The following is a 25,749-nucleotide window of genomic DNA, read 5'->3' on the forward strand; positions in this document are numbered from 1 at the left end:
AGTACAATGAAAATAATTTCCACCCCTGGTCTAAAGGAAAGTGCCCTAGGATGCCCAGGGGTTGGTGGACCATACTGTCAGAAATGCCAGTCCACTGGATGACCCACAGAGGGAGCCACCTAGCTACGTTACATGGTCTACAAAGTGATTCTCAAAATAAGAGCTTGTGAGTATGGGGCAGGGACAGGAAATGGGAAGAACTGAACATCTATCAAACACTTGGCGGGTGGTGCTTTTGGAGCCAGCTCATAAAAAATCACTGTGATGGGAAGCTGTTCTCTGGAGGGCGTGTGTTAGATGGCACAAAATGTCAAGGATCATGGATCCTTTAATTCAGACACTGAGCTGCTGTTTAGCCCTCCAAGTACTTTCCTGATAACACCAGAAAGAGAAGTGCTTCATTACTTTCTTCTGTTTCTAAAACAAGAGAAGGAAACAAAAGAGCCACTGGGCAGTGTTGTGAAATGGCAGTGTTCTCAGTCAGGGGTTGCCTCAGACTCACCTATCCGATCCCCAACACTCACATGTATTCCAGAGATTTGTTGCTGGACCTAAATACTGCCTATCAATGCAAAGATTAATGATCCAAATAATACCGACTCCAAACAGTAGTAACTGTCAATATTATCACTTTAAAATCTTCTTAACTTTGAATTAGAATTCCTTTATCTATTGCTTAGATTCCTATTGTGCTGCAATATAAATGCAGCAACTTGTTCCAAATAGTATTTGTTCACAATTACAAAGTATTTATAATGTACCTACTTATGATCCCTTCGTTTACATGTATTTAGTCATTTCACCCTCACAATGACCTTGTAAGATAGGGTTCCCCTATTTTATATTGAGGAAATCAAGTCAGAGAAGTTAAGGAACTTGCCTTAGGCTCCACAGCCAATAAGTAGCAGAGTCAGGATTTGAACCTAGGCTGTTTGGATTTCAGGCAGTCCGCACACTTAAGCAGTATGCTAGAAGCAAGACAAAGCCTAAAGTGAGTTTTCTGCAGACCTTTCTGTTAGTGGATTGTCTCATGTAAGGGTTGGTTTTGATTCTTCACAAAAATAGATGAATCTTTAAACCATCCCTGGACAGAGGTTGCAACCATTACGTTGCTTCATTTCTGAAATCACGGTTCAGTCAAGACTAAGGGCGATGTCAATGAGAGATGACAAGTATAAAAAAACTAAGGCAGTGGTGTTTTACAGCACAAAATTCAACCATTAGAATTTTTGTACCAATGTAATAAGTAAGTTTATCTAAATATTTTTTCATTAAGTGGATTTTTGCCCTATATTATTCTAATAATTTCTAGTATTTTCCTTTGCTGTGTGTCCTTCTGTCACTGAGAACTCTCATCAGATTAGGATTAGATGGTTTCTAGAGCTACGGTCTTCAGCCTTTATGTTGTCCCAAACCATGTGGTTTACAGGGTCCCTGACTATTAGCAACGCTGGCTCTCAAGCTGCTTTTCAATGAAAATCCCTTCCCAACTGGGGATGTATCAGACGTTTCAAATAAGTGTATTTATTTTAACAAACTGACCTCCAAATTCTGATAATTACCTTCACCATCCAAAAACTCAACACCATGTTCTAAACTTTTGGGAAAAATAAATCACAGTAACAAAGAGCATAGGAAAGTAAAATTATACTGGATTCAGTTAGGAGACTTATTTTGCAGCCACATATTTAACATTTTGTGAAAACTTGGCAAAATTACTTTACCTCTCGGTGCCTTAAATTTCTCTTGTGTAAAATGGATTGATACCTACCTTACATGAGGAAGCACGCATTAGATTAGGTAATGAAAGCAAACTGCTTCCTTTGTGAAGTGTAAAATGTTTACAAACGTTAGGTAATACCAAAATAATAATCATTTTATAAGATTACAATAAAGATTAAGTAGGAAAATGCTAGGTTGTAAGCCCTATAAAAGCAGAAATGTTCACGTTTTGATCGTTCTATACCTAGCACTTAAAGCAATCCTGATATATAAGTAGGTATGTAATAAATATTTGTTGAATGAATATGTGTAACAAGCAAAGTGATCTATATGAGATGATACAATTAGGATCATCTTAGGTCAATTCTATGAACAAAACAAGAATTATTTTCATACTTTTCCTGTCAACATCCCAGTCACAAGTCCATTTTTCATTTTAAATTATTGTTTTTATTGGATGGCTGTTGTATTATCCCTGTAACCTCCATGAGGACAGGGTCAGTGTCGGCATGGTTCCCTGTGTTGTTCTGGGTGCCTAGTACTGGAGATAATTGATGAATAAAGTACAGTGATTTTGAAAGATAAAGATGCAGTGCTTCCCATGGTAGTAATACACCAGAGAATAAACTACCAGGCTATGTCATCAACCCTAAATTAGCAACAATGCATTAGTTATCTGCATGCCACAAATACTGGATGACAGACAGTGGACTGTTGTTTCTCACTGCAGGTGGAGTGCAGGAATTCTAGGGAATCTGTGTTATCATGCACACTCTTTATTACTGGCATGGGCTCACAGCATATTAAAAATCAGTTGTCACCTTTAGGGACAGCATCAAAAGGGATTGTCCAAAAAAGACTCAGTAGAAAAATAAGTGATTAGAGTACTAGCATTCTTTTTTAAGTGGATGCTTTAAATATATTAGTATACTCAGTAATCCTTTATTTAATTGTTGTCCTTGCTGGGGACCAGAAAGCTCCACAAAAAATATTCTAAAAAAATTATTTAAAGGGTTCTGCTTGGACCAAGTTACGGAGCTACATATTAGGTCTAGTGCTATGGAGACAAAACAGAAATGCAATCTTTGGCTGTTACAGCTATTTAGTGCATGAGTCTGTTTAGGCTGCTAAAGAAGGAGAGAAAGGGACTGTCTCAGCTAAAAAAGTTTAATATCCTGGAGCTGATATATAAGGTATTATTTTGTCTTTTTGACAGAGTCCGGTGCTATTTTTACTCAGGTTGATGCAAGGGTTAGGTTAGGACTTTAAGAAGAAATGGTGATTTATTTTAAGTGCTGTTTGTGAAATAGCAGCAGCTCTCTCCCCACTCACTTCTGCCACATCATTCATCGTGCCCAAGGTAAAAATGCCCCCTTCTTCCTCTTGTTTTCTTTAAAACTACACACCAGTAAGTATCTCCTGCTAATCCGCCTAACAAGGCACTGATCGTTTGCAGGAATTCCTGCTCCTGCATCACTGCGTCTGTCTGTGAGCCTGGGTTCCTCCCTATTCCTGCGCCCGGCCTCCCTGCTTCCTCCTTCGGGGGTGTTGTTTCTCATTTAAATGAACAGTTGGATTCTTTTATTTCCTACAAGTGCTGGATTCGCCTTATCGCCCTCATTCCTTTGGGGGTTGCCAATTGGTTTTATCCACGGATGTATCATTTCTCATGCTTCCCTTTTTTTTCTTGCAAAGAGAAAGAACCTCTCAGTCAACAAGCCTCTCCGGAGTGGAAGATTAAAAACCTAGACATCACCTACCTTGCAGCTCTACTCCCAACTGGGTTGTGTAAAACTCAATTAAACGTGTCCCCATTGAATACTGCATTACAGTACATTAAACAGAAAATTCTTCAAGCGTGATGACAAAGCTTGAAACCTTGCCTCAAAGCTGTTCCTTGTAGCTTTCTTTAACATTTCAGTCTTTATGGTGCAAGTCTCCCGTTGACACAACTTTAGTCCAGCTATGAAAAAAAAAAAATCACAGAGCCCCACGGAGATTAAAAGAGAAAAGGGGGGAAAAGTGAAACTGGTCTTGGCACTTCCCTGGAGCTTTTATTGAAACTACACTGCCAACAGACCTCTCAACGCTGAAAAGTATTCCAGAGGTCTGTGGTCTAACGATTGAAAATATAATGCCCTGGTCTTGGGTAGATGAATTTATAGATTTCATCCTCCACCTGGAACATTATGTTTCCCAGAGAAAAACACGAGTCCTTAGAGCAAGGGAGTTATTCAGACAGTCACAGAAATTTTAAAAGCCCAATGAATATGTTCATCTCTTCAGAATTAGTCTCTTCATAGAACAAAACTAAAAAATGATTCCACATCCATGCAAAAACTCAAAACTGATATTAACTATAAACTATACCTTTCTACGTTTTTTGTCTTCTTTCACAAATTTCATGTATAATCTGGGTTGCCAAATGGCAATCCTCCTCTTAATTCCTTCATGTAATTGGGTTTTCAAAGCTTGTTTATTAAGAAACTCACATGGGCTTATAAAATTTAGACAAAAACTTTCTTATCAGAATTACAGATATTACTATATTACCAGCTTCACTGTTTTTGATATTTAAGGTATTTCTCTGCTTTCAAATTTTGGCAATTAAAAACATAATGTCCCCTCTACTCCCCCTGTCTCCCAGCACAAAACCTTTTGTTTAATAACCAGCCCACTTGCTGGTGTAGGGAAGGAAGATGGACTGGTTGCTTCAGACCACTAGGGTATGCTTAAGGCTCTATTTTATGTTCTGTATTCATTATCATTTATTTTGCTATGTAGTATTAGTGAGAGTTTATTAAGTGATCCTAATGTTTTAAGGAGACATGCTATTGCCATCTGATTATTCAAAGCTAAAACAGTACTTTAATGTGAAGCTAGGGGGCATGGTGATACCAGAAGTTCCATTTCCACAACTCATAAATTTAGCTACGGTTATTAAAGGGTATGTTTGCACATACTTATATATTCATCTGCTCACATTTATACATATACTTACATGTGTATGGATATGTATGATTAGACCAATTCTCTTTGTTGTCAAAGTAACTTTCCAATACATGTGTAATACTTAATTTTGCCGTTAGCATCTTGCTTTAATTCACTGGTAGGGGTGGGGGGTTAATTTTTCTCTATCACTGTTATATACTATTGTCTGCAGAAAGAGAACACATTTGCCTGTCTGGACTTGTATTCCAAAGTTGTGAAGTTCTGATGCTTAAAAAGTAAAGGCAGCTGAAGTCGACATTGGCTGGGGTTCCAGAAAGGCTTTCCCCTATGGAAACCATACTAGAGGCAAAGCTAAATGTTACTAGGGATCCAAGAAGTAAAAAAATATACCATAAAGCACCAGAGTTTTCTAATCCCAAGATCACTTCCAAGTTTAATTAACAATTATTTGATTAACTGTTTCAGGTATTTTTTTTTTTTTTACTCAAGGAAGCTTTCAAAGATTAGCTGATAATTCATAATTCAAGTTAATATGAAGAAGAACCTAAGGAGTTTGGGAAGGAGCTTATCTTTCTTTTCCAAACTCTTTGTTTAGGATCAGGATAAAACAAAAGACATTTTTTCAATTCCAAAGCAGTTATGTTTCCTAATATATGTGAGCAGTTATTTAACTCTCATCTCATGAAGAACTTTAAGAAAGAAATCTTAATGTGTAAGAAGCTTTTATCTATTCTTAATCTTTTTTTATTTTTCAGGACAGAGTGGTTTGTTAAAATCGTGTATCATACTTTAATTTAAAAATTATGTTAGTGACTGAAAAATGTACCATTTTATTTATGAAATATTTAAATTATTTATCCCAGTGAAAAACACACTACCATAGAATTGTATTTCCACAAAGTTTTGAATCTGAATTTTGTATCTCAGTCATTCTATTCTTTAATCACAGTTTTAAGGACATCTTGTAATTTAACTCCATACAAACATCTACATAACCTTTTCTAAGAAAAAAAGAAACTTTTTTACAAATAGCTAGTAGGAATTATGTTTGTTTTATTCCACCTCTTTCAATTTTATAGCGAAATCACTTATTTATTCTTGTATTTTTAAGTGAATAGCCCATCATCTAATATCAATGAACTTTTTGGCTGGCCAGAGAACCGATTCACTCCCTCGTGTCTCATCTGCTTCCGTTCCAACATTTCTGAACATTTGTTTCAACTAACAGATCAACCACATTAGTTCATCATACTTTCAGAGTTGAAGGTTAGGGCATAGCGGCCAATTGCAGTTAACTGTATGATTTCTTGTTTCTCAGGATTTTATTCTTTATTTGCTCTTTTTTTTTTTTTTTTACATCTGAGCCATTTAGGTTCTGAGAAGTTTCTCAAAAATGCATTTCTCTAGCAATGCTGCACAGTCTTCAATAAAATACAGATCAGGGCATATTCTATGATTGTCCATAATGCTTTAACTAATTCATATGAAGAGTACTGAAGCTATCTGATTATTGTCTTTTAGTGTCCATTTTCACAGTCTTCTAATTAAGTCAAAGTATACCACTTTCCTTTAAGATCCATCTCCTCCTGATACACGTATTATTCCTCTTCTCAGAACCTTGGTTACTATTACCCATTCGTTCTCCTTTAAATAATTGTTTTACCTCTCGGCCATTCATTTGTCTTTCTGGTTATTCCTTTCATAGCTTCAATTACCTATTAACTGATATAATAATGCTGATATTTTCCATAGCTTTGGCTGTTTCCATCCAGGGATTTCAAAGTGCTTTTAAGATAGCTCTGTTGCTTTGTAGAAGGCAATTAATAAGACAAAGAGAAATAAAGACCGGAAAAGTGAAGAAGCCCATGTACATTCACACATTAAGACCACTGGAAAATATATTTCTATATATTGAATCACTTTGGTCAGGCAATCAAGAAGATCACTGATAGGATAGGAAGTACAGGAAAATCTAGGAATGCAGTTTGTTTTGATTCCTAAAAACTGACTGGGGTCAGTAAGATCTGAAGGCCATGAAACACAAAAGCAAGATTTTGACTTATGTTGTTCTTTTTCTGACAAAACTCTTGCTGTCAGACGTCCCCTTATTTGGCAACATAGCTACCAGAGACTTCCAGACCTTCTGAATAAAAACTGTTTCCCTCTTTTGAGGAATCTGCTGCTGCTGACGTGAAGAGAACAGCATAAATATCGATCAACAGGAGACTGGATAAACAAACGGTGATGTAGTCATGCAGAGGAATACTCGTCAGCAATAAAAAGAACAAACTATTGATACAGAAACTGACCTGGGTGAGTTTCTAAAACATTCTGTTGAGCAGAAGTCATAAAGTGTACGATTCCTTTTATATGTTTTCATTCATACGAAGTTTAAGAATAGACAAAACTAATCTGTGTGACTAGAAATCAACAGTGATTGTCTTTTAGAGAGATCTTCCGAGGTGATGGATATAGTCTATACCCTGATTATACACTTAAGATTTATATATTTCATTGTTTGCCAATTCATTGCATGCCAAATTTAATTTTGTAGATAACTAAATAGCTAAAATAAATAACAAAATTTATGCAGTCATCTCTTACCTTTCAGTATTTTTCAAAACAAATTCTTATTTGTTTAGATTCAAGCCAGTGTGGGCTGAACTGTTTCATTAAATTGGTAGGCACATCATATTTTAATATGATTAAAAGGTAAATGCATGGGTAGGCATTTGTAGGCAGGGTTGTATTATGGACAACCAAGGCCCAAATTCTGGCTCTATCCCTCAAGAGCTATACAACCTTGGACAAAATGTATCCCCAGTTTTTTCACCTGCAATAATTATGGCAACCCTTGCAGAGCAGCTGCACAACACATACAAGATTTGCTACAAAGTACTCCACAAATGTTAGTTTGTCCTCTTTGTCTTTTAGTATCAAATACTTTATTTCTGTACAGAAGGCTAGATGTGGAACCCTGGGTGCTTCCCATGTAGTTCTTTGTGTTTGGCATGAGCAACACACTGGTAGGATGCAAAACGAAGCTGCTATTGTATCATACAAAATCTCAAAAGGATAGAAAAGCATTAACAACAAGAAAGCTATCAGCTTATCTCAAATTATAAATTATTATCTATGTTATTACTTCCCAAGCCAACCTACTTTCTGTACTTTAGACTTAAGAAACCAGGGTAAAAAGGAAAGGGAAATGAGAAAAGCCAAACATTCATTTATTCAACAAATATTTCTTGACTACTTCTTATTAGTCAGGCATTGAACACAAACTCTCCCTGTTCCTAGGACTGACAGCTGGAATCAGAGTCCAAGTAAATCAGGGAGATGCTGTTTATGGAATGTTCACTAGATAAAAATCTTCAAAAACTTTTCAATATTCTTTTCTCAAGTGCTGTTTGTTAGTGTCTCAATAGAGGCCAACATAATAATGGTCTCCTTCCTGCTCTTGAGAGCAGCTGAGATTTTTCTATTGACACAACCTCTAGAATTGAACTTGAAAAACCAGAAGCAGAGAGCTGCCATTAAGAGTCATGGCCTAGCAGACTTACCCCTCCGATCTGCCCCACAAAGCCAGATTTTTCTGACCTGCAGGGCACAGTGTGGGACTCATCTGTTTTCCTAAGCATTTCCTGGCCAGGGACAGAGTGCTGTTGTGGTGGGAGGAGAGAGTGACACAGAGGAGATTTATTTACAACCCAACTGGATGAGGTAATTATCCAAGTATCTATTTAATCTCGAACTACTAATAGGCAGTGTATTGGTGTTACAGGACAGGACACAAATGCCTAGAAATGTACTAGTAAGTCACAGGAGGCGGGGGATCAAACCCCACAATTTTTCACTGAAAAAATCAGTAACTTTCAGAGGTTAATAAGGAAATCCCAAAGCAGATACTTTCAAAAGTAAGAGGGGTCCATCCTCGTTCTCTTGTTCTCCACTTATTTGGTTCTATGTGAAAGAGGCACAGGGGTGTGCGTGTTTGTGTGTGTATGTGTGGGTAAACAACTTGAATCAGTTTACTGATTACTTACTCATCATTTTTTAATGAGCTTACTGATTATTTTTTGGCCCCTTAACTAAAAATGTTAGCTCATGAGTGTGGGATTATTGTTTATTTTGTTCACCGTAGTGACTAGAAAATTGTCTGGTGCATATTAGGCCCTCAATAAAAAGTTGTCGAATGAAAGAAGGGAGGAAAGAATGAGTGAAATGAAAAACAAAGACGGGTTCCATTTGAGCTGTGTCGTTTGTTAGCTTTCTGACCTTGGGGCAGGTTATTTGAGTTCTAGAACTTCAGTGGCCCGTTATAAAGCTGAGGATAATTACACTGCTTTCACAGGATGCTTGTCAGTGGTAATGATTCCACATGCAGGACAGGGCTTTGCCATAGCGTGAGCACTGAGTGTAGATGGGCTGCCTTCTGCACGCTCCCCAACTCTAATGATTTGACGTGGTAATAGCACAGAGTTGTGATAACTGGAAGATTCTTACGGTGACTTTTAAACACGTTCAAGTGGGCATGTAGCATTGGTTGTAATAAAGCATTGTCTGTCCTAGATTTTTCTAACATAAGTATGTTCCAGGGTAAAAGGAAGTCCAACTTTATAACAATAATGGTAAGCTGATGAAATAAACATGTAATTAACAGGTTCCTCATGGTTGCAGTATTATAACCAGAATAATAAACCAACTCAACAGGGATATTTTTATAATTTTGAACAAATTCTATTTTTTTATTCCAGGGATTTTACTGATCAATACCATGTAAATAAGTTGCTCTCAACCTAAAGTTAATTGTTTTTGGGAATTTGTTTAAATAATAAAACAGCTCTTTGTCTTAAAATGGTTGGAAGCTTAAAAGTCAAATAAACCTGTATCACAGTAAAGACTATCTCAGATGACTTTATTTAATGGAGTGAAGAAAATATTTCCTGACTTTTTTATTACTATAGGGTAGATCTGACACCATTAGTTTTCTTTATGTCATAAATACAGACGAATAGAATTTGACAGGCATCACTATAAAATAGGTTATAGATAAGTTCAGTCATCCTTTCGTCCATATAGACCTTTCACACTCAGTTCTGATGGGGCTGCTTGAATAGAATGACCGAGGCTTGATTTTAGGCTTCTAGGTCACGGTTTCACCTTGACAACAGTTCGTTCATTTCCAGCAGTAACATTTGCTCGGATCCCTAAGGTGCTTTCAGTTTTGTTAGTGTAAAAAAAAAAAAAGATAGTAAAAAAAAGGATAAATCTTAATTCACATGCTGCAGGACTATCTCTCTGTGTCTCCAGCACAAAACTTCAAATCCAATCCAAGAACTGGATGTGTATTAGAAGTCTGCAGATTTAAACCTTGTCCACCATGATCAAACTGGATTTATGGAGCATCATAACTCTCCAGACACCATCCAGCAGCTTATTAATTTAATAGACTCCTGTCCATTCACTGATGTTCCTGCCCTGACAGTCTCTCAAGATAAGGTGAAAGCCTTTTGACAGGACAGAGAGCATATATATTTTCTTCTGTTTTCTCGTGGATGGGGTTGTCGGCAACTTGAAATGTGTGGCTCAGCAAATTTGTTTTTTTTCCCTTCTCTTTTTTCCTCTTTTGCTCTGCAGGAAGGATGACAGAGGTGAGCCTCCAGAGCGTTCCAGGGTTCAGGGGCCTGTGTTTCCCCTAAGTACTTATTTAGCATTTTGTTTTGCGAAATAACAATGAATTGATTTAAAGGTAAACATACGGGGATATTTTTACCATGAAAAGAAACAGTATTACAATTTAATGCCTAATATAAATTAAGAGGTGTTGGACAGAAGAGGAAAAACAGCAATAAATGTTCCCATTAAATAGAGTACAGCAGCATTTTCTTTTCTTTTCTATAATTCCATTTGTGGGAATGAAGGGAAGTGCCAAAAAAGATAGCACTCAAGCTGTTGTATATTTAAAGACAGAACAGGAAGAACTTTCCAACATTCTTGTGTTTCCTTTATAATATTCTCATGCTCTAGAATTGGGTTTGCTATTTGCAAATAAATTCACAAGTATCAATGAATGATTACACAAGTATATTGCAAGGTTCACTGTTTCCAGGCATCAGTGTAGTCTTCTGTTAAAGTCATGTCAATTTTCAGTAAACCTTGGCTCCCCAAATTTAAATGTGCACACAGATCACCTGGGATCTTGTTAAAATGCAGATCTGGGTTCAGTACAACTGAATGGGGCCTGAGGTTTAGTATTTCTAATAAGCTGATTCTATATCAATGGTTGGCAGACCACACATTAAGTAGTAAGATCTTAGCCAAATATTTTTAAAGGAATAATTTAGGAGAGCTGTGAAAGAGTTACTTCAGTGGAGGTGGGAAGGCAGAAACTGGATAGAAGAGAAGGCAGAATTTAGAAAGTCAAAGGAAGTCAGTGCAGATAGCTTTGCAGAAGCTTGTCTAAGAAAGGACAAATTAGATATAGACAAATAATATCCTAGTATCATATGTTCCAAGGTAAAACTATACCTTGAACATACCACAGAAAAGTTAACAGAGCCCATGCCTGGCATAAGTAGGTCCCCAGATAATACCTCAATGACGAGCGTGCAAGTGACAAATATGTACTGGTCTGTTTTTTCATAACCTCGCTTCACTTCTGCATGTGTGTAAAGATGATAATCTTAATTGCTTAATCTAATAATGATAATTATTAATTACAATGGTGTAAAGCCAAGGGTAGGATAAAATGTAACTTACCCATTTTCTTACCCATATTTTCTCTTCACTTCACCTTACTGATAGAAATCTTTACCTGAATCTCTACTCAAAATTTCAACTATGAAGCATGATTTCTAAGCTAAACTATTATTTCGCTTCAGTGTCCTTCATAGGCCATTTGTTTTGCTTCCCCAGACTTCGTAGTAAATCATTCTGGACTTGACAGGTGAGAATATTTGACTGCAAAGTACACAATTTAACTAGAAGCCTACACTCAGGACACAGCAACATAGCAGACATCTTACTTAACACATTCAAGAATTTATTTGCGTTATGTAACTAGTTCTGACATTGAGACACTCCAAATTATTATTTACTAGCTTATTGATAAATTTTGTATCATTTTGCGGGGAGGGCAATAGAAATATCACACATATCTCATTGGATCAAACTTACTATGAAACATTAAACTCCTCATTAGAAATATTCGATAACAGAAGAAAACCTCTGAGACTCCTCTCTTTCTTGAAAGACTACACAAAATAAAGGGTGCTCAACTGGAGAGCTGTCATTCTTGAAAATCTTTACTGATAACAGAGACCAGTGATGATAAATACTAGATATCTGAAGGAAAAACTGGCTTAAAGTAATTTATTCTCATTGAGTTCCAATGGGCAATAGACAGAAGTACATAAATAGATAGATAGAAAGACCTTATCTGTTTTTATACTTGAATGTCTGTATTTCAGATCTATTCCCTTGCTTGGGGTATCCTTGTTTGCAACATGAACACCTTGATAGACTATCTTGGTTGACCCCACTGTTGGCTGGCAATCCTCACAGACCCCAGACAGACTAATGAGAATATATCCTCTCTGAAATACTATTGTTATATCATGGCATATAAGGTGACCTTTAAGTTTTTTAAAAATAGCCTTCAAAAATGGAGTTGACTTATATCCCAAGGGTGAAGTGAAAAGCCTCCAATTTCAGGGCTCAGAGCAAAGACTTAACATCTGGCTGGCAACCCCCAGTGAAGACTAAGCACGACAGGCCCAGTTACTATTTGACAGGAGAAAACAGGTGGATCCAGAAAGAATAGCCTGGTAAACAGCCAGCCAATGTCTTGGCATAGCTGGTGTGCAAAGATGTCAAATAAAACTCTCTGGTTTGACAGCACCTTTTGCATGTACGTAGATGTAATTTTTCCAAATTCTTTTATATTCCCTCATGCTAACTTATATAGCATAATATATACTATATATATATGTATATGGGAAATTCCAAAGAGATTCACTTGTACCAGATTCCCTAGCATTTTGGAAATGCATGGAATACTTTTCTAGATACTAGGAGAATAACATTTTGAGTACTGGATTTTCAAACAATTTCCACACTAGTAACTTCTGAAATTAAATCAAGTTACACTAGGGTATATACTTCTGAATGATGCATCATACAAGCCATTAAATAATAATTCAAAACTCAGGGGTGTATACTATGTACCATCTGTGGAGTTAACAGAGGTGAGAAATGAAGTCATTGGATTTGAAGTGTTCACATCTGAATTTGGACAATGCACAGGCTGGATGGAGCTCTCCCCTTTGGGCACAGGGCAGAAAGGGCTCTTCGGAGGCACTGATACATGCTAAGTCTCTAATGGTTAGCAATGATAAAGGTGACTATAAGGTTATTAGGCAAAGGAAACAGATATGAGCAAGCAAGGGATATTTAGGAATAAATGAGTATAATTGGAGTATAGGGTATCTGTGGAGCATGAATAAGAAATGAGGCCATAAGGAATAGGGTATTTAAAAATACAGATGAGATAATATAGGGGAAACATATAAGTGAGAAGAAAGAAAACTAGAGAATTACAACATTTAGTGGATAGCAATGATTGAGAAACCTACTACTGGGCTTGGAAAGGGATGATCAGATCAAGTCCAGTGGAATGAAAAATTGGCAAAAAGAAACCACAGGAGAGCTGTGAATGAGTTACTTCAGTAGAGGTGGGAAGGCAGAAACTGGACAGAAGAGAAGACAGAATTTAGAAAGTCAAAGGAAGTCAGTGCAGATAGCTTTGCAGAAGCTTGTCTAAGAAAGGAAGCAGAGAGCTTCCTGTTAAGTACAGTTAACTGATGGCATGCATTCATTTCTACTCCCATTCCTAACATGACAGTAAGAAGGAAAAAAAGATGATAAGGGCAAAGAGGTCAGAGTAGGCAACAGAAGTCAAGAAAATCTTGGGAGCTAGAGGAGTGACAGATGACACAGCACAGCACAGAAAGGTGAAACCCAAGTTCTTGAAGAACAGCTGGCCAAAAAGGGGCAAGCAGATTAATTCCGCATAATCCCAGAAAAAAATTAGGAAGTAAAGGCACTTGGTGCCTAGAAAGGTGGAGTGAGCAGCAGACCTCAACCTTGCAGGCCTGGCATTCTGAGTAAGAAGCTGTTAGCTCCACATGCTCAGCTATTCCCTGCCCAGCTAAGAGGTATTTCCCACTCCCCTCCTATCCTCTACTCTGTCGGAGATGGAGGCTTAGTCTTTGGAGAACTGAAACAGAGGCTTTAAATCCAGATACACAGGCTCAGCAAAGGGTGATGCTAAATGTTACCTGAATTAGAAGATTAAAGGAACACCTACTTTCCAACAAGATAGGCTATCCCAGCACACCACCTGGCCCCTTTTGCCCACTAAATCCTCAGACTGTGGGATGCAAGGTTCATAAATCTCAGAAATGAGACTGGTATTCTCTGGAGAAGCCAGCCATGCTAAAAAAAAAATTACATATACTGTCATTTGGAGACTGCATGATCATCGTCAGGCAACGCATACCATCCTATGACCCTATGCAAAATCCACCACCTGCCTACTCATGCTGCTCTTGCTTTTAGCCTTTAGTGTCCCGCTCTTAGAAAATAAAGTAGACGTTTGTGGTTCTCTAGCTGTTTGAACAAATCTCCAACACTAAATACAGGGAGAAAAACAGGGAAGAAAGAGTAAGAAACAATGTACAGGATACACAACTTCCTATATACCCTCTAGTATCTTAAGATAAAAAGGAAAGAACATTCACATAAAAGCAAGATTGAAAAAAGAAACTGTCAGAGAATAAGACATCTTGTAAGTAATAAATAGAACAGTGAAACTTCAATAGTGAAATTAAAGAATAAAGTTTGGAGACATCTCAGAAAGTTGAATACAGTCGAGACAATTATTAATGCTTATCTTATACTACCATCCGTATTTAAGAATAATCTGAGACCCATTCATTTATTCACAAGTATTTAATGAGCACCTCCTATGTGCCATGACTGCCTAAAAACAGACAAAATTCCTGTCCTTGAAGAGCTGTCATTCTAGGGGTGGAAGAAAGACATTATATTTTCTAAAAGAAATGCTAAAATGTCAAATCTGAAGATAAGTGAGAGAGAATGCTATGGACCGAATGTTTGTGTCCCCCCAGTTTTTATGTTGCAGCCCTAACCCCTCAATGCAATTGTATTAGGAGCTGAGGCCTTTGGGAGGTCTTAGGGTGAAGTCCTTATGATGGGATTAGTGTTCTTATAAGAAGAGCAGGAGGAAGCTCTCCCTCTAACATATATGAGGATAAAACAAGATGGTGGCCATCTGCAAACCAGCAAGAGGCAAATTTAGAGACAGTTATGAGTGAAGTGAGAGAGGAAGCAAAGCAGAGACACAGCACAGTGCAAAGGCCCTGCAGCAGAGGCATTTTTTTGTGTTTTCAAGCAAGGGCCTGGGCCACTGGGACGGAGTTCTTGGAAAGCTGCAGTAAATGTAATCACAGGGATATACAGGGGCAGGTCTTACATGACCTGTTAGGCCAAAGTAATGACTGCAGGTTTAGTTCAGGGGTTCGGTAAGCTTTTTCTGTGAAAGGCCAAAAGTAAATATTTTAAACTTTGCAGGCTTGATGGTCTCTCCCACAACTGCTCAACTTTGATGTTATAGTGGACAAATATATAAACAAGTAGATGTAGCTGCGCTCCAGTAAAACTTTATTTACAGTAACAGGTGGGGCGCCAGATTTAGTCCAGTGAGCGCAGTCAGTCTTTGTAATGAGTCTAATTGTGGTATGAAGCCATTGAGGGCTTATATGTGCTTTGCTTTTCCACCTTCTCTGGGCAACATGAAGGAAGGTCATCTAACACCAGGGATGTTATGTGATCGGGGACAGAGAAGTCTAAAATAGTCACCTTGAAGACTGATTAGGAACATCGGTCTGTATTGCCAGGCTGCATACAATAACTGAGGGCTCACAGTTCCCTTGTGCTCAAATGTAATGTAAATTGGTCAGCTTTGGGGTTTGTTGTTTTGTTGCTGTTAGTGGTGGTGGTTTATTTGTTTTTTTCTGGCCCCTTGTTTCTATGGCACTCTCTGTGGATCAGGCACTATTCTAAGCATTTCACAAATGCTAATTCACCTAACTTCTGCTGCTCAGATGTAGCCGAGGGAAGTGGAGAGTTGGAGTGACCAGACTGGGGGGTCTTAATCAGGCCAGTAAATGCACAGAGAGAGAAGGGTGAAGGGGCCCCAGAGAGCGATTTGGAGAAGCATGAGCCATGAAATCCAAGTCAGGTAACCTGGAAGGAAGCACAGGCAGCACTTGGGAACAGGAAAATGATGGTTGTGGAGTGAGGGGATAGAGGTTCATTTGGAATTGAGAAGTTATTAGAGTCAGGTAATGAATGGATTAAAGTAGATGATTTACTACCATCTTCTAGAGTGGTGTGGATAACAACATTATGTCCTTGACAGATGAAATCTTGGTTTTACTAATGGATGGAACAGAGTTTCACCTTTGACACAAAAATCTTACTAAAATTCCAGTGTGATCATGTGTGCCTCAGAACTTTCTGTAGCTCTCCACTGCCTCCATAGGAAAGCCCTCAGACTGAACATTTTGATCAAATCCACAACATGACCCTCAGAAACTTTTGGAGGCTGGCTTCTCACTGGTCTTATTCATACATTCTTTGCTCTAACTAAAGTATGTGTGGACTTTCAGGAAACACTGCATTTCATCCTGTATGCTTTTAGAGATACAATTTCAACTTCCTCAAATGCCTTTCCCCCTTTTTCAAACTTAAGTTCAACTTTCAGTATGCAACCAAAACTTTGCCTTGACCATGTGAGACTAAACTCAGTAGTATGCAACCTTCATGAATTAAGGTCTTTCCTTCAGCCCAGGGAGGTTTTCATATTACTTCGTGTCCCTCATGACACTTGGGCCATATCATGTACAAAGCATGGGTCAATTTTATTTTATTTGTAAAATTATCTTATGAAACACAATGTGTCAGGACAGTCATAGAAATACTAAAGAAAAATAATTATATCACTGGGAAATAATTTAAATTTTATGGATGAAGTTTGCTTTTTGTGGGCAAGGCAAAGATCTCCTTGTTCTTTTAGTTTGGATTGTATAAAAAGAAGAGCAACAATGTAGTTAAGACAAGGGATGATTTTCATCTGCAAGCATTTTCTTAAATTACATAAGGAAAATAATCAACCTGAAGAGAATTATAAAATAGGGATACAAAATCTTACAAAGATCTCTCCAAATCTTACTACATTTATAGTAATACTTTTATAATTTTGAGATATTTCTGCCCAGTATGTTTCTAGTGCATATGGTTTTTAAAATATTACAATCTCAGTATGCACAAAACTTCATATTATACTTTTTCAACTGGAATTAAAATTTTTTTTCCTACTTACTACACTGTCTTAAAGAAGAATTCATAGTATCTTACTCCGAAAAAATTCTACCTTAAAGAGTTGTCCCTCATTTTAGCTGACAAAGATACATTTGGGGATAGATTTCAAGATTAGCATCTCTTTGAATGACAAGCTCACATCCTTGAATGATACTGAGTCACCTTTCAAAAGACCTCAGTCTTCATTTCTCATTTTTATACTTAGTTCTTAGTTCTTATTTAGTTCTTTTCACTTGCCAACATCCTAACTGGGTTTTTACCCCTAAGAGACTGATGCTTTATTCACACTTAGGTCCAGGGTGGTTTAGGATATTTTTTCTCCAACATATGATAGCACACCTAATCCACTGAGTAATTAATAGTATTATCATACAGGATTATTTGCTAATGTTTCATTAAGGAAGCTCACAATGATGATATGAGAACAAACATATTTTTTCACATCTTATAGCACACATTAATGGTAACTAAGGACATACACTATTCACTATGACCAGACCTGGATTGAAATGACATCAGTAAATCACTGACATAATTGTAAAAACAATATATGCATAGTAAGAAATGGAAATGACAGAAAGCCCAATATTTGCTGAAGTTGCTGTCATTCTGCAATTTGCAAGAGACAACTCTCTTGTAAATAACATAGTCACTAGAAGGGTTGCTTGCCTTGACCTTAAGAACCCTTCAGAAATGACAGTTTGAATCAAAAGGGTTGTTTTCTAAAGCAGCCATTTTTATAATCACTGATTCCTGGAACAGGCATAATAAATTTCTCACTCCTCAAAACATCTCTCCTTCTTATAAAATATAACCAGAAAAAGCCTCAGATGTTCATGAAACATGTTGAGTTTTTGGCATCACGTTATCCTGTGGTGCTCTGCAATCAATTACTGTTATACCACCATCATTAATAATTTTCTTAATGAAAATGATTCTGTTGATCTCTGCTGTATTTTAATTATCAGAGTTAAGCATAATTACACTGCAGCTCTGAGCTGGCATGTGGACTCCTTTAGGGCGCAATTTTGTTTTAACACACTGATAATGTAATTTTACATTGTGTCAGTTTGTTTGGTTATTATCCAGTTGTACAATTCCACTATATTCCTGATAACAGATAATAACCTTAGTACCTCCTATATCCTGAAGTCATTTAAAAAGCAATATTGGAATTCTGTGACTAGCTAACTTAATCGCCTTATGATTTTATAATTCCCGCTGCTAAATATTTGGTTCAGGCACCCACACTCTATTAAGAATACTGTAAAACTAGACAACAGTTACACATTTTCTCTGAATTAGAGAAAGGCTAAATAAAAAGTTAAAATATGAACACAAATTTTTTCCTTTTAAATTAATTTCTTACTTATATAATATTAGCCCCTTTAGGTAAAGTTAAACATTAACTTACAGGCTAGTTTGAAAATTGGCTACCATACTAGACAAGGCTGTGGTTTCAAAATTCTAGTAACACGGAACAGATCCCCCTTTATTGAAAGGTGGAAAATAGTCCAGACTTTTGCAAGCATCCTTATATGAAAGATCTTTGTTTTGAAAAGTTGATTGATTTAGTCAGTGTGCAGAAAGTTGCCCACTGTTAGGCCATATTAGAATTTCTGTCATTATATCGACAGTGCCTAGTGTAGGACCTTAAACACAGTTGACCATCAGTAAAGGCTTAAATGAATTAATTGCATGGCTACACTTGGGCAAACAACCAAAATGAGAATGTTAAAGATGCTCATAGCATGATTTTGAGATTGGGCTCCTATGTGACTTTAAAGTGCTGTGGTCTTATTAAAAGCAAGCAAGAGGGAAAGTAAGACGAAGCACTGCTGTCACCACTGTTTTAGTTCCTAAATGTCTTCTCTTTGAAGCGAAACCATAGAATGAGGAAAAAAGAGTTTTGCTGAAAAACATGCATGTAAATTGGCAAAGAAGAGCACTCATCTGCAAAGTTGGCCTAGCAAATGGTATTTTCAACACTTTCCTAATTATATAATTGCAAATTGAGGTCGACGTGCTCAAAATTGAATCCTGATTTCATCAGAGATGAGCTGTTTCCTTGAACTATTTACTTAACTTATCTAAACCTCAGTTTACTCATCTGTAAAGTGGGAATAATGCTGCTAACATCATGAGCTTATTGTAATGGTGAATATGAAGACCTATGTGTTTAAAACAGTGCCTGACATAGGGTAAGTGCTTAAAAAAATGGTAACTGATAGTACTCATATTATCATCATCATCATCCTAGTATTAGTATTTTATATAAGACTTTTATTAAAAATAAAGATAAAAATGTCATGTGCCCAAGGAAAAAAATCCAGTATTTTCAGGCAAAGTTTTCAGGTCTCAATTCTGCAATATGGTTCTTTGCACTGACTGTGTGTTCATTGGGACTGAATGGAAACTGGACTTCTAGATTATACACCTGGTATCAGAAAACCCTGTTTCCTTGCACATTTGCTTGATACCAACAGGGAGGCCTTGCTTCATTTCCTCTAAATTTGTACTGATTTATGACCACAACGGCAAGCTGGAATCAGTATAAGATAATCAGCAATATTTTATAACAACATATACAGTTATGTGTATGGGTGCTTCTTCTCCAAAATTCTGTGAGATAGCCATTGCTTTTCCATTTTTTAATAATTGAGATAACCAAGATTTAGAGGGGGGTAAGTGATTTGCCCAATGTTACATATGAGCAACACCTTTTTGCAGTGATATTGTGCTTTCACATGAAAAGAAATCTGCTGTTAACATGGAAGTGTTAGCTGATGCTTTTTTACTCTTTTGACTGATAATGTTTATTCTCTTAATCTGGATACCTAGAGAATACTCTGGCTACTCTGAAATAACAGCTCCTTGAAAACCTACATAATTATGACTTTTTTGAAATGAACTGAATGAACAAACCCACAAGCTAAAGGCTTACTTTTGAATACTCAAAAACAAAATTTGAAGTAACCTATCTACTGCTCACATATGAGAAAGGTCACACTATAAAGAACATAATGGTTTCTGGAAAAAGAAAAAAGTTGATCTCCAACGCTCAACAGGCATCAGTGCATTTTAGGAGTAAGTGGGCAGGACCTGCTCACCCTGCCTCCCAGCAGCCTCCCTTTCACTTCTGCATGGTGCTTTTTAGTCTTTTTTCCACTGGAGATAAGTAAATTAGAATTATCTGGAGTCTGTTGAGAATAATAGCAAAAAACAGATGACCCAACAAGTCTGGTCCATCATGTCTGGATGAGCTAATTTCTTTCTGGACTGACAGTGGGTAGTTGAGGAAGGAAAAAAGTATATCAGATGATGATATTAGTGCCAAATACTATACTTTTTACTTTGATAAAACAAGATGATGGCAGCCTGTCAAATGGCACTAAGTGACATAATATAATTTTATAATAATTATTTGATGGACACTCTGGGAATGAAAACTTTATAGTTATATTTAATTTTGCTACTAGTTCACATTTAATAATGTTATGAAGTATGTCTCTTAAATGGTAATACTTACACATTAAGTGGCCTATGTTACACAACATAAAATATTACCAAAAATTTCATAATCAAGATATTTTAAAAAATGCTCCACATATGTACTTTACATTCTACTTGCAAACAGGTACTGATATACTCTCAGTAGCCAGCCCTATAATAATGGTTTTGGTTTAGAATTCATAGGTAGCTTAGGTTCCTAGATAGAAAGCAAAATATGCAGATGCAATTTTGGTACCAATAACTTATTTTTCATCTTTGGTGGGAACTTCTTAGACATTAGGAATCAGCTGTTGCATCTGGGTGCGTGGACGTTTGTCCGCCAAGGAACCTTTCCTTCATGTCTGGCAGCAGCATGGTGGTTTCATTTAGGGAGCTATTTCTCGCCCATCTGAGTGGCTCATGTGGGGTTAATTCCCCTCTTGGGGATGACCGTAGTCTACCTGGGAGGGTCACAGTGATGAACTGGCTCAGGGATTGCTATGAGGTGTGCCGTGATCAAAGCTCAGAAGAGCTCTCTTCTCACTGGAACTGCTGTGTTGGGAGAGTAAGTCTATAGTTTCCCACCACCTGAAGATAACATTTCAGACAATGAAACCCACAGAAAGCAAGAGACAGAAGAGAGATAATCTGAGGACAAAGATCGAGCAACTAGATTAAGCTATTCCTGAAGTTCAGAATATCCCTGGATGCCCCATTTGCCAACACACACACACACACACGCACACACACGCATGCTTTTATATTTAAATTTTTTTTTTGCACAAGCCAATTCCATTTGGATTTATATCACTTGAAACAAAAGAGGCCCCACTAATAGACAGCATAAGCATTATGAGAATGCCTCACACGTTACAGATGTCCAAGTCAATACTTGTTAAATCTAAATTGCCAAACCCTTCCACACATACCCAACGCTTTTGCTTTGAGGATGTTTATCATATCTGCAGCCTGTGAAGACAGAGGGCTTTAGAGCCCATGGGGTCATGGCAGGAGGGCCTCCTGGGAACATATTTTCCATGACTCACATGAGTCCTAGTATTATAATCCCAGAATATTAAGGGATTTGCAGAACTTTGAACTTACTTTGGGTGAGTTATCCTCCCCCTCCAAAGTCAGTCTGAATACTAGGACTTGTCATCAGGCCTCTGAAGCCCTTCTGGATGACCAGAGAAGAGTCTGCAGCACAGTTTTCCCAAGTGTGTTACTGGGAGCACTAATTCCATCGGGAAGAGAGAAAAATATTTACCTATCATATTTTCAATTTAGTTCTTTTTTATTTCTACTGTAGGCCTTTTCAGAGCCTTAACACTTAACAACCAGTGGGCATGTGAATTGACAAAGTTAATAGGCAAATCTTGGTCATGGGGTTCATTCTTTAGTCTTAGGGTTCTATGGAATGCACTTTGGGAAATGTTACACTATAATATATGCTCTTTGTGATTTCTGTGCATAAAGGCCTGAGTGGTTTGTGAGTATTTACTCATCATGTAATAGTGGCAAGGAGAAAGGCAGAGTCACACAGTATAAAGTAAAGGATTTAGAATTGCCAAGACCTGGATTCAAATCTGGCTCCACTGTTAGCTCTACATGACCAAGAACAACCATCCTACGTAAGTCACGATGCCAGACTGGGCAAAATGAGAAACACGCAATTTACTGCATCGACTTAACTGAAAGCTTAGTGCAGGGAGAACTTATTCTAATACACACCACTCAGACCCTAAGTTAGCCTGGTATATGTCTGAACCCAGCTTCAACCACTTACTAGCTATGTGACCATGGCAAATTACTTGACCTACCTAAGTCTCAATTTCACCTTTTGTAAAAGTGGGGTAGAATGTTAATTACATCATAGGAGGTATTAAATGAGGATTAGATTAAATAATGCACATACAGTAGTTATTGCAGTCCCTGCTACTTGAAATGCAATACCAAGTTCTTGTAAGTTGCACAATATCAAATCACCTTTCATAGGTTTAAAATGATTAAATAGAAGAATTCATATTGGTTGGTTCATTATCACAGTGTGTGAAGTGTCTGGTATAGCTTCTGACAACCATCCATCATTTGTTTATCTGGTAAAAAAATCAATATTTATTTAGGGTTCTCTGGTCAACTCATCATATGTATTTAGTGCCTTTTCTTTATGCAGGGAGCAGGCCAGACCAAGAAAAGGAAGGTGACTAAGACACAGACCTTGCCTACAGTAAATATGGAGCAGACTGAAAAGGCAGGCAATGATAGCTCACTTTTTACTTAGTTCTGTCTGGAACACATAAAAGGATGATCACAAAACAAGGTGATGAAGAGCAATGAGAGAAGTGCATACAATGGGGCCGCCATACCAAGGATGGGATTCACAAGGGCCTAACAAATGATGGCTATTTTTACCCACGCACAAGGCGAGCACAGATTTGGCCTTGGCACATGCTTTATTAATTAATTAATAAATACACTTCTGTAAACTACTCCGAATTGTTTATTGCCAAAGGCTTAAGGGAACAGCCAATCAGAATACAAACACCTCAGCATGTTCAAGTTAAAGCACTCCACGGAACACAGAATTATGGTTCTACTATGTTTCTTTCCTCATATAACAATATAACAATATAACAATCATCTCTCCTAAAACAATGCCTGATTTTAAATGCAGTAGACTTGGATTGTGCCAAACAGCTGTGCTCTTGGTCCCTCCATATAATATTGCTATCACAGAGATAAGATACTGTACAGCAAAAATTTATTCCTCGTAACTGATCCTACACTCCGAGGCATTTTTTGTGTTTTCTTGCATTCTGAATGTGGGCATTGGTAAGTGGTTCACTGTTCCATTTCTTTCTACTTTAATAGATTATATTGACATATTCTGGGAATTTCTCACTTCCCTTCTAGCTAGAAGCTCCCACCAGCATACCACAGGTATTTGGGGTTAGAAAGTGAGTGGGTATGGGTCCAGCAGTTATAGAGGAAGGAATATAATCAGATCCTGGTGTGCAGATTGTTTTTTTTTAGCTTGCAGATTCCCTCCTTCCGGTGTTTCAGCTTTCAAAGGCTTATGGTAGTTTAAAGGCAAGGCAATCCTCTTATAAGTGCACAAATTGTCATGATTATAGGAACAAGTTGTAATTGTTTCTAGCAAGTTTTTAAGAGTCTTTGATGTTACGATCAGTGTTTTATATGTTAGTATATTGATAGGGCTGCTTATTTGCTTGTTCCCTTGTATGCTTTTATGGTTTCTAGATTCAATGTGCAAATAAGTCTTTGATCTCAGTAGGTCTATTTGGTTAAAAAAGAAAGCTACAAGAAATTAAACATGAGAAGCACAAGGTTTTGCAATATTTACGAAGAAGTAAGATTAGAGATTTCACTGGAAGAGTACAGGACTTGGGCCCATAACTTGAATACGGGGAAAAGTGCCCTAACCCATAGCACACGAAGAGGGGCCTGTGCTCCGGAGAGCTAGGCCCCTTACGTGCCATCACAGAGCTTCCGACGCCTTTGTAGCCAAGGCGTAGCTGTATGACGCAGTCTAGGTTGATGTCACACTGAGCAAATCAAAGGCAGTGCTCTGCATGCTGTCAGTTTCCTTTTTCCCATTTGCCTCCTGCCCTTCAGAAAGCACCACGGGGAAGAATTCTGTCTTTGCAAGGGTTTCACTTTCAGCTATCCTTCCCTCACAAGTGATTTCAAAAACTGGCTGGAAGGTAGTGCCTCCTGGAGCATGCACCTTGACATGAATAGCTACATATCAAAGGAATTTACTTTTTTTGACAGATAATGCCTAAGAGAGGAATCTGGGATTTCATCAAACCAGCTATCAATAAAACGAATAGCAAGGAAGGTACTAGTCAAGCCACTGAAATACAGGGTGAGGTAAATGTATACAGTGCTAAGTAATTAATGATACGATACTTTTTGTTTCATCTTATATAGAAAATAGACCAGTAGGCTTTGCTGAAAACACAGGTCAGAGAGATTCATAAGGGAAAAGGGAAGAGAATGGGTCACATTCTACTTTGTAGTCCCATTCCAGCTCATTTGGTGTGTTGTGCAATGCTCAGGTTTCAATACTTCCAAAGAGAGATGGCAATGATCTTGCATTTACCTTTGCTGTACACAATGCAGTTGTTTTTATTGTCTTCCACTCCTTGCCAAGTCACATCCAACAGCCACTTGGGACCAGCAGTCAGCACCATTGGGACCTGAGCCTTTGTCTTCTGCAGAAAGAATGATAACAAACAGATGCCATTTGCTTGTGTTGATTAAAAACTTGAATAATAATGATACTAATCATTTTATTTTTGCAAACAACTAAATCTCCCACACCATAATCCAAGTCCTTATTCCCCAGCCTCTTGATATCTTTTTAAGATGACAGAAGCTGTAAGGCTTTACTGCTTTCACTAATCTGAATGGTAGAATTATTATCAAAGATTTTTTTTTCCCCTAAATGATACTGGATCAGATCTCTGAGATTAGACAGATCTCTTGAGGCTCTGAATTATAAAGAGGATGCAGATGACTTTCATTGCAAAGAGCAGAGTGTTTAGAAGTGAACTTTAGACACATTGTACTTTACTATCAACAGGATCTCACTATTTCCTGAAACAGACAGGAAAGAATTTAAAGAATCAGGATCTATTTCAAAGCTCTATCCTGAGCAACATTTATATTAGAGTAGGAATTTATTCTGAATGAATAATGAAATCCACCCAAGCTCCTTTGCTAAGTGTGGATATGTAGTCTGACTGTAACTGAAATAATACTAATGCTAGTGATTCACCATACATTGTCTCCATTAAGACTATAAAAGGGAATTGTGAATAAATTCAAATGCAGAACAACTAATGCATAGCATCCTTGCTCTGAGAAGCATAGGAGCGGGGAGATGAGCACTCTAGTTCTAACAAAATATTTTCAGTATGTATTTTAAATGTAAGGCTCAAAAGGTTCACCATTTTAGGCTGTCTGGCCCTCAAACTATCTGTCTTTAACTATGTTAACCATGGTAAGAAATAAACTGGAAAGGAAAAAAGTAAGCCTTAAGCAAGACTGTTGTTTCCCAGTGAATCACAGTGAATGGGCATTCAGACT

General features: G+C 37.4%; 1 protein-coding gene across 4 annotated transcripts in view; it reads right to left on the reverse strand.

Annotated features, from left to right (window-relative positions):
* ZFPM2 (zinc finger protein, FOG family member 2) overlaps positions 1–25,749 on the reverse strand; it is a 462,487-nt gene that overhangs the window by 133,314 nt on the left and 303,424 nt on the right. For all 4 annotated transcript variants that reach the window (XM_036876344.2, XM_036876341.2, XM_036876342.2 and 1 more), the window contains one exon: positions 24,761–24,872. In XM_036876344.2, coding sequence (XP_036732239.1) covers positions 24,761–24,872 — 112 coding nt within the window. The remainder of the gene's footprint in view (positions 1–24,760; positions 24,873–25,749) is intronic.

The sequence above is a fragment of the Manis pentadactyla genome, chromosome 3 (assembly GCF_030020395.1).
Source record: "Manis pentadactyla isolate mManPen7 chromosome 3, mManPen7.hap1, whole genome shotgun sequence".
Lineage (NCBI taxonomy): Eukaryota > Metazoa > Chordata > Mammalia > Pholidota > Manidae > Manis > Manis pentadactyla.